Consider the following 18,361-nt stretch of genomic DNA (forward strand, 5'->3'; position numbering starts at 1 on the left):
AACGTTTCAGGTCAAACAGACATTCACTCCATAAACACACACACACACACACACACCAGAAGAACTTCCTTGCTTTTATAGATAGATAGATGACTTTCCAAGTAACTGCCCATCCAATGCACAGTGCCAGTTATACGCAGATGATGCCGTCATTTATGTTCACGCTAAAGACAAAACATCAAGCAGCTCAACAACTTACATCTGCTATAACACATGTTTCAGAATGTCTGCAGAGGTTCCAACTGATCCTCAAAAACTGTCTGTATGTACTTTTCCAAAAATAATATTGCCAAAGATGTACTGACAAACGGTACATCAATAGAAATGGTAACTAAAGTGAAATATCTAGGAATCACTGTTTTTTTTAAGTATATATAGTAGATGAGAGTGAGCTGGATGTTGGTATTGAATGTAGTGTGTGGGTAATGTTGTGTGTACAGGTTTTTTTTTAATATGCATCGTCCCTTTAATAGGCTCCACCCACTGTAGGACAACATGTGCACAATTAGAAATGCAATAAAATGTTTGATAAATAGAGACATGGTGGTGGTTACAGCTCTACTCTGAGCTCCTCATTCTGCTGGAGGGAAACCTTTGACCCAGTGCGATAACGTGTTTGTTCCCGACTCGACCAGTTCTTCCACGTTGGTTTATCTGTGGAAACCTGAGGGTTTATGTGAGGGGGCGGGGCTTAGCTTCATGACACGCCCCTTTCTGTGTGTGTAGGAGACGCGCGCACACACACACACACACACACACACACTTCAGTCTGAAAACACAACGATTGGGGATCGACGGCGTAAAGGTAGGATAGGTACACTTCCTATATATATACATTATATTATTTATATTTGTGTTTTTAATTATTGTTAATATATATACATTTTATTGTTGTGAGGTGTTACTATATATAAAGAAATTAGAATTATTTGGTTAATTGTTACAGCAGCAAGAAAAGTCAAATAGAATAAAAAAACACCTCACTATGTCAATAAAATTACAGAAATTGCAGAAAAAAACAAGAAAATACACGATTCTTCTCCAAAAGCAAACAAAACTACAAGAAATGTATACAAAATAGAAAAAAAACAAACATTTTCAAAAGAATCACATAAACCACGTAAAACAACAAAACGACAACAAAAAACAACAAAATCACAAAGATACACAGAATGTCAACAAAAACGTGCAAAATGACATTAGAATAAAGTGTAAAAATGACATAAAAAATGACATCAAACACACAAACTTACTCCTAAAAACACAAAAAGAAATTATACAAAAGGACAAAAAAAACTAGATTTTTCTCCAAAAGCAGTCAAAACTACTTCATTTATACAAGAAATAAGAGAAAAATACACAAAACAACACACATCCACAAAAATAAACATATATAACTTGATCTAAAACAGTTCTTTAAAATCAAAACAAAAACGATACAATCAGTAGGAAACTCATAAAAGATTTATATTAATAATATGTAAACAGAGAGATGGCATTTACCTAACTTTGAAACTTTAGCGTTAATGTTTTATTTTCGGTTGCTCGGGTACGAGAACCTGCAAATCTCTCCAAAGGTCTGAGCCCACAACGTCCTGTCTTCATTCATTTACAAAGACTAATTATTAAGTCTTACAAATGTATCGCCACGGTTACGGCCATCACGTGTGGACAACATGACCTCAAAATCCAGGAGGACCAATCTGAACATTATTACAGGAACAAAGGGTTTGTGTGTTTTTATTCTCATTTTGTGTGTTTTTATTGTGGTTTTGTGTGTTTTTATTGTTGTTTTGTGTGTTTATGAGTCATTTTTGTAGTAGTTTTGTATATTTTTCATTAATTAATTTGTAATCATCTTGTGTGTGTTTTTTGTTGTTGCCCTTTTTGTGTATTTTTATGTCGTTTTGTGTGTTTCTTGGAGTGATTTTGTAAGTTTTTTGCTCATTATCTTTAGGGGCCGCACAAAATAATCTGGTTAACTTAGTAACGTTTATCTGGTTAACTTAGTAACGTTTATCTGGTTACCTTAGTAATGGCTTTAACTTGAGCAGCAGAATTTATAGTTTATTCAAACTCAAAATAAAGCATTTTATGATTCATATTTCAAAAATGTCCCAATACAAATGTTTGTAGATCGTTACATTTCTCATCTAATAATCGCGTCATTGAGCATCGAGTGAAACGCCGTCTCAGACTTTTAGAAATATGACTTTTTAATTTTTTTAATGGGACGTTTTCTCTCGATATTTCTGAGCGGTTTTACAGCGCTAACTTCCTCACCAGTTTCCCCAAACGATGAACCCCCAGAGTCTAGATTATAAAAAACCTCTCCTGATTGGTTGCGGAAAATAACCCGTGACATCATCCTCAAAGGCAAAGTGTTGCTATGACGACAAATTCAATTGTAGACCAACACTTAAAATGACTTAAAAATAGAAAAAAATGAGAGACAAATAAACACAGATGTAATTTAATAAAATAATTAAAAAGATGACTAATAAGAAAAGATGTAAAACATTAAAATTTGCAGTGAAAGTTAAGAACAATAATAATAAAAACTTTAACAAATCAAATATTTCAAAGAATAAAAATATAAAATGATAAAGCACTACATAAAAGCTAAACTGATTAATCAGGTTTTTAGCTCATGTTTAAAAATCTTAATATTCTGTGTCCTGGTGAAACATTCCTACATTTATTACATCTTTGGTTAATTACGGAACTAAAGACGAGTCGGCTTTTGTCTTTGGGTTGCCAGGTTTGTCGTGTGCAAATAGAAAAATCAAAGCACAAGACAAACTAATGGTTCCTTTAATATGATGTTTTCTCCTAAAAACCTTAAAAACAAAGGTTTGATTAATGATCCTCTTCCTCTCTGACTATAACGTGATAAACGCCAGAATCTGGCCGCGCTTCATTCCTCGCTGTCCTCTGACCATCCTAATCTGATCGACTGAAAAATGTGTGGGAACCTGTGTACGTGTGTGTGTGTGTGTGTGTGTGTGTGTGTGTGTTATATAACCTGACCCATGGCCTGTTTTTCATCTCATCTCCGTCACCTTTAAAACCAAATCTTTAGTCGTAGAATGTCAGAGGAACCTCCTGAAGGCCTCTCTGTTATTCATATATCAACAGTTCGATCAATACTTTCGACCAATGAAAGAGTCCCATTCTTCTGACAGACCGAGGTTGTTGCTATGGAAACACGACGACTGTAAAATTGATTTAAAATCCAGGGAAAACACTCAGGGTTGAGCTCCATGAAGAAACACTCTTCTAACATCAGCTGTTTGCATTACATTATACTAATATTTTTTGCAATATTTGAGCATTTTTTTCAGAATTTGGTCATTTCCATGACTAGTTTTTGTTACGATATTCTGATTTTGCACATTTCCAAAGGTAACAGAAGTGCATTGTGTGTATGTCCCGCCCAGTACTCGTGCTGTACTCTTTACGTGTTTGTGACAAATCTTAAAAAGAATTAATGTGGCACCATTTAAATAACATAGTGCACTGTGGTTTAATAAATCACTTGCGCTCTCAGAGTGCTTTACTAAATTACACTGAAATGACAATTACATCTTCTTGTGAACTTTTTATAGAGCAAATTGAATAAAAACAAACACCTACGTAAACAAACAAAAGTCCCATGTGTTGTGCATTAAAGGCTCTGTATGTAGTTTGCACTATTACTGGTTTAATAAAGTCACTACAATTACAATCCAATATTTGTTGCTAGAATCTTACCTGCCTGTGACACATATATTATTATTATTTTATATTATATTATGGCTCCTAAGCAGTGATTACTCATGCAATCCACCTGCTGAGGTTTAGGTAGGGACGTTACAAACTCCTATTACGTATTACGTATAAACAAATGTGTGGTGCTATTTTTTCTGTGTTTCTGTTGAAGGTTGTTTTGAAGCCTGGTAACTTCCTTAAATTCTCTGAAACCTTTAGAATTGTTATTTCTAACATGAATAAACAAAGAGATATCATTAGCAAAGAGCTTAAATCTCTAGCTGTGTTTCCGTAACAGGTTTTGGTTAATTAAATGCAATATTTCTAAAGTTCCCACAAAGTATTATTGTACTTTAAACGTGTTTCCGTTGAAGGTAATTTTGGAACCTTGTAACTCTGGTTAAATCTCATCCCGTGAGACTTCTCTTTCAGTGTTTTTCTAAATTCAGGTGTTTCCAATACCAGTTTTTATTACGTTATTTAGATTTTGAGCATTTCCATGGGTTATGGAAACACTGCTAGTGATAATATTGTCACGTAGATCTTTGCCTAAATTCTCTCAAACCTTTGGATTTGTTGTTTTTAACATGAATAAACACAAAGGTATCATCAGCATAAAGCTCGACTCTATAAAATCCGCGTTAACGGAATTGACCAATGAAAACGTTTAAACGCAGAAATGGACAGAATCGGCATGAAATGTTGTCACCGTGGGGCAAAGAACATTTTTTATGGGGAAATGTTTCTGGGGACTGATTATTAGGTGCACCACCCTCCCCCCTCCTGTTCTGGTTGCATTAAGCTCATCTTAAACCATCACAAACATCGTCTAAAAACAGCACAAATCATCACTGACTCCTAAATACAGATTAACTTTGCTGTGCCTGTAAAGCTCTGTCTGTTTTTCGTGTAGCACAGCAGTGCTACGTGATCAGCTTTAATCATCTTCCCCTGCTCATTGTTCGATCTGTTATGTCTGGCTAACTAAGAATAACTCAGTCCATGTTGTCCTTTAGTTTTTTATTCCAGCCTTTTGTCCGTGTCTATAGCTACACATTCACAGTCAGCTAGCTACCTCAAGTACAACCGTTTCAGTGGGAACTTCCGGTTTACAAATTAAAAGTCCGTTGGAGCAACGTTATAAGAATGTTACATTCTAACATCTCATCAGATCTACAGAAGATAGGATCATTTAAATGAGGTTCATTTAAACTCAGTTGATCAGAACTTAATCAATAAACCTGATCAGATTCAGTAAATCATTGATCCCTGAGAGGAAATCAGGTGATTAATGCTGTTCTAATACATCTTTATATGACATATAAATAATTCAAAAGGAAAAGTCAGAATAATACATGTCACTACAACTTATATTTACCTTTTAATTGTATCTTACTTTATTTTTGACATATATTTTTGTTTATTTATGAGTTTTTATTTATTTATTAGTATTGATGTTGTTTTCTCACAGGAGTTAAAAACTAATATTTTCTTTAAAAAGTGACATATTTTATATTTACAATGAAAAACGAAACTTTAAATATTAAAGTGGAAAACATGGAATTTGGGAAAAAATAAAACTGAATTTATAGTATATTTTAGTATATGACACCAGTTTTCATGTTTTGTGTCGATACTAAAAGCAACACGACACACTAAATCATTAGTCAACAAAGTATTTTACATTATTATGTTCTTATTAACATGATCACATGATCCCTACCTCCCACAGGATGTCCTTACTGGACAGTTTTCTTCTGTCCGACGACCAGTTCCTGTGCTCCATATGTCTGGACGTGTTCACCAACCCTTCGTCCACGCCGTGTGGACACAGCTTCTGCATGGGCTGCATCAGTAGATACTGGGACGGCTCGAAGGTGGGCGTTACCGCACTCACTGTGCGTCTGCCGCTGGTTGGTTGGTTTCTTCTTCTTCTTCTGCATTTCCACTCGTGTCTTTTCCAACAGGTGTTCCAGTGTCCGCTTTGCAAGAAGACCTTCCAGAAGCGACCGGAGCTCCAGATCAACCGGACTCTGCGAGAGATCACAGAGCAGTTCAAGTCCATGAGAGGGGCGGAGCTAGGAGGAGGAGGAGGAGGGAGGGAGAGGAGAGGGAAGATGGGATTGGTCGACGGAGGAATTCCGGGAAACGTCTACGATGAGCTGAAGAAAAAGCTTCAACCGCCACTGTCGCCCGACGCTCGAAGTCAGGGTGAGATTCTGTGACTTAAATATGATATAAGAAGTAAGAAAATGGTTCTAGTGGTCTTCTGCATTGGTGGCAGGGTTGCTCTTTTGAGCACATTTTAATGAGTAAGGCTAGTGACAATTTTTGCAATTTATCAAAAACACGTTATTATCAAAAAAATAGGTCATATTTGATGAGGTGTCCACAATGATGAGACACGTCTTCAGTTAAACAATTTGAGTCGCTTTGAAATCTATTTTGGCTGTTGATGACAAAAAGTAACAAATTAACAGTATATTTTGACTTCTATTAATGTTGCGTCCATCAATAACATTTTCAAATTTTGGTAAAATTTGGTAAATTTTAGTTTTTTGTTTGCTGTGTTAGTTAGAGAACTATAATCACTAGGGTGCATCAAACCCCACATTCTGTCATCCAACATCCAAAAAAGATTTAGAAGTGACACAAATTTTTTTGTTGAAGATGTTTCTCATTATTGTCGACATTTTGGTACCAAATGTGACGTAAAAAAATGTTTTGAAGTGAATTTATTTGACAATTATCGCAAAAATCTTCCTCAGGGTAAATCACTAATATAAGATGATTAGGATTCAAACTGTAACACCGACTGCTACCAGTGCTAAGTGAGTGAAAAAGTGCTCACAAGATAACATGATTACCAACTGAACCATAACACCAGGTTGAACGAGTGCTTAACGCACATACAGGAGAAGTCCAACAGTCACTAAGACTGTTTAGATTTCATTTTATTGTGAAAAATAGAGTATTTACTGAGTTTTTGTGTTTAATGTACTCTTTTTTTTATGAGTCACCAGTTATATTGATGACCAAAGGAAGTGGAACAGCAACAGTTTTTCCCCCTCAGATAAAGAACGCAGTGATCTGTGATGGTGAAGTCTGTAGAAAGTGTCGATAAAGATCCTTTTCTTTGCTTTTGTGAGAAAATCTGCCCCAAAGTTCATTGTGCGCTTGCGTCACCTTTTGCAGATGATGCAATGCTTTACCCATCAGAGCGTTAGCGTTCCCTTCAGCTGTTTTAGAGAACCCGGAGTCGTAAAGTGCAGCAGCTAATGAGTTCGTCAAAGCTATGTCAACATGCTGGTTGGACACGCTGCAGGAATGCAGTCGTTTCAGATAAAAGAAGCTTCAGAGTGAGCACACAAAAACTGAACAGATTATAATACTGATTGTGATTTGTTCATTAATGCAGGGGTGGAAAACTCATTTTAATTCAGGAGCCAAATAAGGAGCAGTATATTGTTAAGTGCACCACAGATTTTATGCAGGTAAACAAGTAACTTCATCATAAATGTGCTTTATTTTACACTTCTACATCTAAATAAAATACTACACTTTAAATTTCATAGGTTTTGTGACCTATTTCTATTTAATTAAGGCAAGGCAAGGCAAGGCAAATTTATTTGTATAGCGCACTTCATACACAAGGCAACTCAATGTGCTTTACATGATAAAATATTCAATTGTTTAAAATCAATACGAACAATTAAAATAACCAGTAATTAAGGGAAATATTGTCATATTTAGAGGAAAATTAAAGGATTTTGTAAGAATTTTGAGTTTTTCAACTGTTTAACATTAAAATTAACTGCAATCATGTGACATAAGCACCAGGAAAACTGTGAGCACCTTCCAGGGTTGGGCTCAATTATATTTTTCTGTTACAGTTACGTTTATTCATGTTCAATTTCAATTCGATTACAACTACAGTGACCAGAATTTTTCTCAATTTCAATGAAGTTTTGATTATTTTGTATCCCCTGAAAGTCAATTACAATTACATTCTCAATTACTAAAGTTCAATTACAATTAATAACAATTACTGAGTCTGAAATAAATTACCCCATAAAACTTAACCTTCCCCTTGTGTTAGCTTTCTGTTAGCATCTCTTATGATAACAGGTCAGTACACCAAAATACACCAAAAAATATAATCTTTCATCTATTTTATTTTTCATGCCAAATTTTGCGTTAGATTAAATTGTAATTTGGTACAATTTTTATGCCAATTACAATTAAAAAGTCAATTATCTAAACTTAATTACAATTCAATTAGGATTACAACAACAACAGAGTTTCAAAATTACAATTACAATTATAATTGTGCTATAATGATCAATTACGCGATTACAATTATATTTGACCCCAATCCTGGATACTGCAAATATTGTTTAATAAGTTTTATTCAGAAAATCATTCATGTTTTCTCTGTCATTTTTACTTTCTCTTGCGGGCCAAATTGGATGCTTTAAAGGGCCGAATTTGGGCCCCGGGCTATGAGTTTGATACATGTGATTTAACGCCTTTGAATGTTTACAGTTGTAGAAAAACTCTCATTAAAAAAACAAAAAACACTCAAAGAAAGATCAGAAAGAGCGTAATCAACATGAATGAACACTAAGATATCGTCAGCGTAAAGCTTGATTCTCCACTTATATTTACTCTCTTCTTCACTAGAAAGCTTCAACTCTGAGCTTTTAAATCACAATTTATTGTTGTAAAAGGTCTAATTATTGTTTCATTATTTATTTGTATCATATCAACATTTGAACACGTTTTTTAGAATAGTTCAATAAGAAATAGTGCTCTCAAACTAATTACTGACTCGTTATTAGTGGCAGTTTTACATGTTTGTATGTTCTCCACCTGTCAGACGACTCCTTTGCTGCCATGTTTGGAACGTCAGTGCCCAGTTCCAGTTCCCTTATCCCAGTGTGTCCCAGTTATCCCCCTCCTCCTCCTCCTGCTCCTCATCCTCATCCTCGCTCTGGAGGAAGGAGGAGGTTCACCGTCAGTGGGGCGGACAGCAGCCAAAACCTCCCCCTGTGCCACGTACACAACAGAGGAATCCTGGTGAATACACACACAGATACACAACAAATCAGGATCAAATGTACTTTAACACAAAAACAAATGAATAAAGATCCATAACAAACAGATTAGAATAAAAAGTACCTGAAAACATAAATAAATAGATAGTAAACAAATAAATAAAGAAACACAACAAAGACACATATACACAACAAATCAAAAATCAGAAATACTTTAATACATAACAAAAAGATGCACAACAAACAAAGAAACAACAAATCAGAATACAAATTACCCGAATACATAAATCAACATGCAAAAAAACAAATAAACTAAGATACATGATAGAAAAAGATTCAAACCACGCCCACAATATTAATAATAAAGATATATAACACACACACACAAACACTGACCACTTTGTTCTCTGCACCAACAGATTTACTGTAAGTCTGACCACGTGTGCGTGTGCCCGGTTTGTGAGAGCGAGGATCACCACGACCACGACACCGTCACCATCGAGGCCAGATGGATTGAAACTAAGGTTGACTCTGTTCATATGTCTAGCTGTGATATAGGCAGCAGCAGTGATTGGTTGTTTCTGTTTCAGGCTCTGCTGAGCGAGTCGGAGCTGGAAGTCCAAGAACTGATCAAACAGAAGAAGAAGAAGATGGAGGAGATCCGCACGTCCATGGCAGAGCTGGCGGTAAACGTGTTCTGTTATAAAGATCTACAATATAACTTACTAAGAGCTCGCTCTGATGCCATTGATTTATCTTTGCTAGCTACAACATTTGTCTACAATAGCGTGTGACTTTCGTGTTCAATAGCGTGTGACATTCGTTTTTGCTACCATGCAACATTCGTCTTTGATAGTTTGATAGCGTGCTATATTCATCTGTGCTAGCGTGCAACATTCATCTGTGCTAGCGCGCAACATTTGTCTTTGCTAGCGCTAGTCTTGGCTGGTCCGCTGGTCATCACGTCCGTCAGCATGGCCGATTGACCCGCTCCGAACACTTTCTGTGACCTTTGCACTCAAATCACCTCCAATAAAACCTCCTCTCCACATGTTTACGGCTTCATTTCTGTAACCACGTTTGGGTTAGCTTAGCATGTAGCCACCAGTCCCACATGTTCAGGTTAGCTTAACATGTCGTTACTAGTCCCACATGTTTGGGTTAGCTTAGAATGTAGCTACCAGTCCCACATGTTCAGGTTAGCTTAACATGTACCTATCAGTCCCACATGTTTGGGTTCGCTTAGCATGTAGCCACCAGTCCCACATAGTTGGGGTTAGCTTAGAATGTAGCTACCAGTCCCACATGTTCAGGTTAGCTTAACATGTACCTATCAGTCCCACATGTTTGGGTTCGCTTAGCATGTAGCCACCAGTCCCACATAGTTGGGGTTAGCTTAGAATGTAGCTACCAGTCCCACATGTTCAGGTTAGCTTAACATGTACCTATCAGTCCCACATGTTTGGGTTCGCTTAGCATGTAGCCACCAGTCCCACATAGTTGGGGTTAGCTTAGAATGTAGCTACCAGTCCCACATGTTTGGGTTAGCTTAGCATGTAGTTACCAGTCCCACATGTTTGGGTCAGCTTAGCATGTTGCCACCAGTCCCACATAGTTGGGGTTAGCTTAAAATGTAGCTACCAGTCTTGAATTACACAGTTAGCGCTTACTTGTTTCTTCTTCTTCTTTCTTTCTAGTCTTGGCTCGCAAGTTTGTTTTTCTTTTCTTAACTAACGTGGTTTTTAAAAGTTTTCTGGTCTTGGTTGGCTGTGACGCAGCTGAGGGTGGAGCGGGAGACGGCAGGCAGCGTGGAGATGTTCTCGGCGCTGATGGCGGCCATCGAGCGCTCCCAGGCCGAGCTGATGGAGGCGCTGGAGTTGGGGCGGCGGGCGGCCGAGCACCAGGCCGAGGCCATGATCCGACAACTGGAAGAGGAAGTGGACACGCTGAGGCGAAGGGAGAGCGCGCTCAGCGAGCTCGCCAAATCGGACGACCACATCCACTGCGTCAAGGTCTCAGCCAACTCGTCAATGCTCAATGGCTACAGTGGCTCATGGTGCCCTTTCTCTCTCCTCTACGTAGACCTTCCCCAGTCTCTCCACTCCTCCCAGCACCAGAGACTGGACTGGGACCACGGTGCCATCCAATCTGGGCACTGGGACCATCTACAGGTCTTTGGCCGCCATGGTGGACAAGTTTCAAGAGCAGCTGAACGCGCTCGCAGAAATCGGTTGGTCGGGGGCGAAACAGAACAGATGTTGTTGTGGTGGTTTTGATTGTCGGTGCCCAATCCTTTCAACGCATGCGCTTAGACTATGCCCCTTCCTTTACTCGCAAGCTTTACGACAGAGTTCCTGGCGGGTGATATTTTAACGTAAACCAACCACACGACGTTTGTCACATTTTTTAAAGGTAGTACATGTAAATACTGTTTGTGACTATTTTGTAGTGTTTTTTATTGTTAATTTAAACAAAAGACAAGAAGAAAAAAACACAGCAAAACGATATATATACAAAAACAAATCAATACACAACACTGACAATCAAAAACCAAACATAAAATAAAAACCAAAACTCAAAATTCACTCAAAACATGAATTTCTAATTCTTTTTAAATTGCAGGGTTTCAACCTTTTAAATAGTACATGAACTGCTGTAAAATAGGCCGACCAGAAGAAGACGCGTTTTGCGCATGCGTTGAAAGTATCTGAAAGGATCAGGCCCGACATTGATCAACTTTAGGGTTGCTGGTCAGACGCCGACTCAGGGTTTTGGGGAACAGATCAGTCTGGGAATCAGAGCTAAAGAAGACAACCCATATCAGAAATTTGGACTCCTCATCCTTGAGTGCTTTGCGTCACTTTTGTTTTGAACTTTAAAAAAATAAAAAAATTCCCACAATTTCACCATCACTAATTAAGATTTGAACGAGTTCTTTATCTAGTCAATCATTTCACAGGCAAGGCACTGATTTCAATCTGAAATGTTAAGAAGGAAACTTCTGCAATTACCTCATTACCTGATGTATGTAGATCCTGGACGAGCCCCCAAATGTTGTGGTGGTTTTTGATAAATGAGACAGAGTTGCTGGCTAGATGCTGACACAGGGTCTATTTGGTCAAAAGGTTTTGGGGAACAGACCAGTGTGGGATTCAATCCTTCAGTGTGTGTGAATCTGCTGCTGTCCAGTGCTCTTAGTGTCATGTATGTTGCTGATGGCGGTAGTCATAACATAGTAGAGCCTCCTCAGGATGTGGTATCTGGCCTGCTTAGCGCAGTCTGACCAGAACTGACCAGGACTGTAATTACATATCAGATTTTACACCAAAATATTCAAATGTGTAAATGGGTGTTTTTATTTGTGTTTTTCACTCTGACAGAGTTACTTTTTTTTTTTTCCCATTTTATGGGATTTAAAACACGTGTAGAAATATTCCCACCTTCAAAATGCAAACATCGTGTGTCAAACAGCGCCTACCAGTGGTGGAGTTTAGTACGACTTCTGAGCTGTAACTGTGAGAAAAAGAGAAATATTTCAGTTTAAATCCACAAGTGGAAAAAAGATGTAAATAGGTGAAATTTGGAAGAAAAAAAAAAGTAAGTAAACAAACAATAAATTAATAAATAATGTAAAAAAAATGATGAAAAATTGTACAGTAATGCAAGAATGTGATTAATTAAATAAATGAATAAATATTTGAAATGTGTAGAGTTTGAAAAACCATCAATGAGTCAAAAATGTGGATATTTGGAGTTCTTCATTTTACCAGTTTTGTGTTCTCCAGGTTCTGCCGCCCTGACACTGGAACCCACTCCCATCCGAGCTCAGCCCAGTGAGTCCTTCCTCTTCCTCTGGCACACGTTAGAGAGCTAAGTTTGTCCTCAAACACCACACAGCTGTGACCTCACAGACGTCAGCCAATCACAGACTGAGAGTCAGTATACAAGGAAGTGATAGAATTATTACATTACATAACATTATACAATAGTTAGTTCCAACCAAGTATTTTGATTGGACGACAGACATTCCAAGAGTGTAGGGACTTCTTACAGATCATATCACAAATCATTTAATAAATCATAACATCTTGTCACCTATTACTGTTAACTAATAAAATGTGCTTGTAGAAGTTGTATAAAAGCAATATCACACTGGAGGTGGTGCTGTTGTATGAAATATCAGCACTGGTGTGATTATCACCAGTGTTGATTTTTCATCACAATATCACCACCTCTAGTGTGATATCACTTAATATGACTTTTTACTGTTTTTACTGCAGGAATAAAGAAGATACAGGAGTATGCATGTACGTAACAAAAAAAAAACTACCTAACTAAAAGACTAACAAACAAAAAACTAACAAACGAATTAACAAAAAACTAACTAACTGATGACCAAACAAACAAAACAACTAAAACACTAACAAACCAACTGAAAAACTAACTAATAAAACAAGCAAAGCAAAAACAAACAAGAAAAAAAGATACATGAACAAACAAAATGAAAATGGATAAATATTCTAACAAACCAAAATACATAAACTAAACAAACTGACCACATGTAGATAACATAAATAAACAAACAAGCTAACTGTGTCTGTCTGTCTCACAGTGGACATCACGTTGGACGCAAACACAGCTCACCCCCGACTATTACTGTCTGAGGACCTGAAGAGTGTGAGACCTGCATCCAACCAGCCATCCATCCATCCATCCAACCAAACATCAAACCAACCAAACATCTATTCAACCAACCATCCATCCAACCAACCATTCATTCAATCAACCAACCATCCATTCAACCATCCATTTAACCAACCAACCATGACTGCTGATTTATGGAGTTTCCTCAACTTTGTGTGTGTGTGTGTGTGTGTGTGTGTGTAGGTCCGGTGTGGAGAGCGACACCAGCTGATGCCTGATAACCCAGAGCGTTTTGACAGAGTAGTTTGTGTTTTAGGCAGAGAGGCCATTTCCTGTGGGAGGCACTACTGGGAGGTGAGCACTAGTTTCACATCTCTGTACTCCACTTTAAATACTACCATAGGTTCACATCATGTAACGACGTGACGGGCCTATGGCGTTAGATTTGTGCTACGAGTCCGTCAACAAAAATTTCAAAAAATGGAGAAGAGTAAGAAGTTTGACCTGAGCACAACGCCCATATTTGCTAGCGTGCAACATTCGTCTGCCTGCATTTAAAAAAAAAAACATTTTCTCGTCTTGGTTCGTGTAGCTACCTTACGCTGTTTCTTTTCTTTTCCTCAGTCTTGCTCGCATGTTTTTTTTTCTCTTCCCGTCTTGACTCGTGGTTAGCTCTCAATTTTTATTCTATCTCTCTAGTCTGGGCTTGCACATTTATTTTTCTTTTCCCGTCACACGCGTTTATTTAAAATGTTCGTTGGTTCGTAGTTACCTCACGCTGTTTTTCTTTTCTTTTCTTTTCCCCTATCTTGACTCACGCGGTTTTTATTTTTCCAGTCTTGTCTCACACACACTAGCTCTCACTTTTTCTTCTTCTTCTTCTTTTTTTCTAGTCTTAGCTAGCGCATTTTTTTCTTTTCTTGGCTCGCGCGTTTTTAAAAAAAAAATGTTCTCGCTTTGTTTTGTGTAGTTACCTCGCAATGTTTTTCTTTTCCCCAGTCTCGCGTGTTTTTAATTTTTTCTTCTTCTGTCTTTCTAGTCTGGGCTCGCACATTTCCTTTTCTCGTCTTGTTTTCTTTCTTTTTTCTGGTTGTTTTTGGAGCAAACGTTTTTTTCTCCCCTCGGCTAGCTCTTAGTTTTTTTTCTCCAGTCTTTGGTCGCGATGTTTTATTCCAGTATTCGTGTGGTACAGTATTACTACCGTACACGACAGCGCCCCCTGTTGACCTGAGGGTCTGAACATATCGTCTGATCTCGTCTCAGGTGGAGGTTGGTGGGAAGACAGACTGGGATCTGGGCGTGGCCAAGCTGTCAGTCTACAGGAAAGGAAAGATCCAGTACACGCCGTGTAATGGTTTCTGGTTCCTGAGCCTCAGAGACAAGTCAGTGAGCATTAATGACATTCTGACCAATCAGGGACAATCTTACGTTATTTTAGAACCAGTTAAAAACATTTCATGTTTGTATTTCTTTGTATTCAGGAGTAAATATGCCTTTCGCACAGAGCCGTCCACAGACGTCCACATGAACCTCCCACCGAACAAGATCGGCATCTTTGTGGACTTTGAGAAAGGACAGGTGCATTCTGGGAAATTGACTTTATATTTGTAGAAACTCATTTTAGTTCAGGGGCCAAATACGGAGCAGTTTGATCTCAAGAGGGCCACAGATTTTATGCAATAAAACAAGTAATTTGAACATTATTGTGCCATAGTTTAAACTTCTACGTATACATAAAATACTAAATATGTAAGAAACCGACAATATCCAATCAACAAGTGACAGAAATCAATCACAACAGGTTCTACATTTTTTTGTTTCCTACATTTGTGACCATTAAGGAAAATGTTAAAAGATTCTGTAAGAATATTGAGTTTTTTTTTCACAAGTTTAATGTTAGAAATGACGGCCATCATGTAATATAAGCACTGGAAAAAATGTGAGCACCTGCAAATATTATTGAGTTTCATTTATACAATTATTAATGTTTTCTCTGTCATTTTCACTTTCTCCTGTGGGCCGAATTGCTCCAAAGGGACGGATTTGGCTCCCGAGCCTCGAGTTTGACACATGTTGTGGAGCCGTGTAGGCTCTGCCTACCAGCCAATCAGAGACTAGAGGAAGCTAAACCACAGCTAATAATAATAATACTAGTCTAACTGCTACTGGTAACTAGTCAGTACTCAGTAGAAAGGGGAGGAGCTAAAGAGTGTGTTCTTCATCTGCAGGTGTCCTTCTACAACGTGGACGCTAAAATCCACATCTACACGTTCAGCGACATCTTCAACGAGTGTCTATACCCGTTCTTCAGCCCCTGCACCAACAAGTCAGGGAAGAACGACGGCCCGCTGGTCATCACGCCCGTCAGCATAGCCGAGTGACCCGCTCCGAACACTTCCTGTGACCTTTGCACTCAAATCACCTCCAATAAAACCTCCTCTCCACATGTTTACGGCTTCATTTCTGTAACCACATGTTTGGGTTAGCTTAGCATGTAGCCACCAGTCCCACATTTTTGGGTTAGCTTAGCATGTAGCTACCAGTCCCACATGTTTTGGGTTAGCTTAGCATGTAGTTACCAGTCCCACATGTTTGGGTCAGCTTAGCATGTAGCCACCAGTCCCACATAGTTGGGGTTAGCTTAAAATGTAGCTACCAGTCTTGAATTACACAGTTAGCGCTTACTTTTTTCTTCTTCTTCTTTCTTTCTAGTCTTGGCTCGCAAGTTTGTTTTTCTTTTCTTAACTCACGTGGTTTTAAAAAGTTTTCTGGCCTTGGTTGGCTGTGACGCAGCTGAGGGTGGAGCGGGAGACGGCGGGCAGCGTGGAGTTGTTCTCGATGGCGGCCATCAAGCGCTTCTAGGCCGAGCTGATGGAGGCGCTGGAGTTGGGGCGGCGAGCGGCCGAGCACCAGGCCGAGGCCATGATTCGTTAAACATGTTTTGGTTAGCTTAGCATGTAGCTACCTGTCCCACATGTTCAGGTTAACTTAACATGTACCTATCACTCCCACATGTTTGGGTTAGCTTAGCATGTAGCCATCGGTCCCACATGTTTAGGTTAGCTGAGCATGTAGCTACCAGTCCCACATGTTTGGGTTAGTTTAACATGTAGCTACCAGTCCCACATGTTTGGGTTAGTTTAACATGTAGCTACCAGTCCCACATGTTTGAGTTAGCTTAGCATGTAGCCATCGTTCCCACATGTTTAGGTTAGCTGAGCATGTAGCTACCAGTCCCACATGTTTGGGTTAGTTTAACATGTAGCTACCAGTCCCACATGTTTGAGTTAGCTTAGCATGTAGCCATCGTTCCCACATGTTTAGGTTAGCTGAGCATGTAGCTACCAGTCCCACATGTTTGGGTTAGTTTAACATGTGGCTACCAGTCCCACATGTTTGGGATAGCTTAGCACGTAGCTACCAGTCCCACATGTTTGGGTCAGCTTAGCATGTAGTAGCCAGTCAAACATGTTTGTTAGCTTAGCATGTAGCCACCAGCCTGACATATTTGGGTTAGCTTAGCATGTAGCCACCAGCCTCACATATTTGGGTTAGCTTAGCATGTACCCACCAGTCCCATACGTTAGGTTAGCTTAGCACGTAGCAACTAGTCCCATATCTTTGGGTTAGCATTGCACGTAGCAGGGCTGGGTCAAGGGGCAAAGGGGCAGGGCTAAGCCTAATACGTGGTCTTTTCAAACCTTTTATTCTAAGGGGTCATCAGCGTATATGTTGACTCTTCTCAACAGAAAACGACTGACTACGGCTCTCTGAGTTTATCGGTCAGCAGGTGAACGAGTTTACTTAAAAAATCTACGAAAAACAAATGAAAGATATTTGTACTTTGCTAATAAAAAAAATAATAAAAGCAGACATGAGCAAACACCACTGCCACCGACATAAACGCACAAAATGACAGAAAAATACACAGAATTACTTGGAGTGTACTGACACTTTTTATTTTTGTGGTTTCCATATTTTTCTTTTTAAATAATTATTTTATATTTACTTGCTTGTTTCAGAGATTTCAGTCTTTTTTCTGCCAATAACTGACATCAATACAGGATCAGGAAACCCCGAAAAACCACACAAAACACAATTAGACGGTAAATACTATATATATGTGGTTTTTATTGGTTCCTTTGTGGGGACTCCACCCGTGGTTATTCGTAGTTGTGCGCTGCGTGTGCTTCAGGGTCGGTTGCTTTTGTCTGTCGTAGAGGAATGTGACGAGTCGGGTTCAGGGAAGGACCACGCACAGAATAGTTTCGCAATCAGGAGGACGGACGTGCTTAAAACCAGTTTGAAGCGCTCGCGGCCTCGGTTTATACCGCTCTGCTATGCTGGAGAGAATGTGGGACGTGTCTTCTCACTTTACTAATGCAACATGTGGAGTTCATCTCATGACACGTCATTCCAATGCTTCGATGTGCACCCCCTAAACTAAACGCACAAAATAAGAACAAAAACATGATGAAAAAAAAAAAAAAATGGAGACAAAATGAGAAATTCCAAAATGACAAAAAAATAAAAATAACACAAAACTACTACTATAAAGACACAAAATAAGCATAAAACACGTACACAAAATAAGGTAAAAAATACTAATGATAAAAAATACACAAAAAAAGAAAACTGAAAATTGAGGAAAAAATGCAAAATAAACGATATAAAATAAACCCCCAAAGTAAACGCACAAAATGTCAATAGAAATACACAAAATTAATCCAAATACACACTTTATGACCAAGAATATGCAACATTACTAAAACGAATTAAAGTTGTTGAGTATGATGAGTCTGACCTTTGGTTGAAGTCCAACAAACTGCTGCTGCTCGACTCTGAGCTCCTCAAACGACCATCACTGACACGCTGATGTTCGTTTATCAAACACGTCTACACATTTCAAA

The 18,361-nt window shown here is 38.5% G+C and overlaps 1 protein-coding gene across 5 annotated transcripts; it reads left to right on the forward strand.

Annotated features, from left to right (window-relative positions):
- Positions 1-731: 731 nt before the first annotated feature.
- Positions 732-15,899, forward strand: LOC114480129 (E3 ubiquitin-protein ligase TRIM39). 5 transcript variants are annotated; one of them, XM_028473987.1, is made up of 15 exons: positions 732-805; positions 5,483-5,627; positions 5,718-5,961; positions 8,630-8,829; positions 9,227-9,331; positions 9,398-9,493; positions 10,586-10,819; positions 10,890-11,037; positions 12,593-12,640; positions 13,088-13,114; positions 13,420-13,484; positions 13,695-13,805; positions 14,715-14,833; positions 14,933-15,029; positions 15,680-15,899. In XM_028473987.1, the coding sequence occupies exons 2-15, from the start codon at positions 5,484-5,486 to the stop codon at positions 15,830-15,832; spliced, it is 1,791 nt and encodes a 596-aa protein (XP_028329788.1). In that variant the 5' UTR covers positions 732-805; position 5,483; the 3' UTR covers positions 15,833-15,899. The 5 variants fall into 5 exon arrangements, with proteins under 5 accessions (XP_028329788.1, XP_028329786.1, XP_028329787.1 ...); XM_028473985.1 differs by having other exon boundaries at positions 5,483-5,961; XM_028473986.1 differs by having other exon boundaries at positions 9,227-9,493.
- Positions 15,900-18,361: the final 2,462 nt, after the last annotated feature.

The sequence above is a fragment of the Gouania willdenowi genome, chromosome 18 (assembly GCF_900634775.1).
Source record: "Gouania willdenowi chromosome 18, fGouWil2.1, whole genome shotgun sequence".
Lineage (NCBI taxonomy): Eukaryota > Metazoa > Chordata > Actinopteri > Blenniiformes > Gobiesocidae > Gouania > Gouania willdenowi.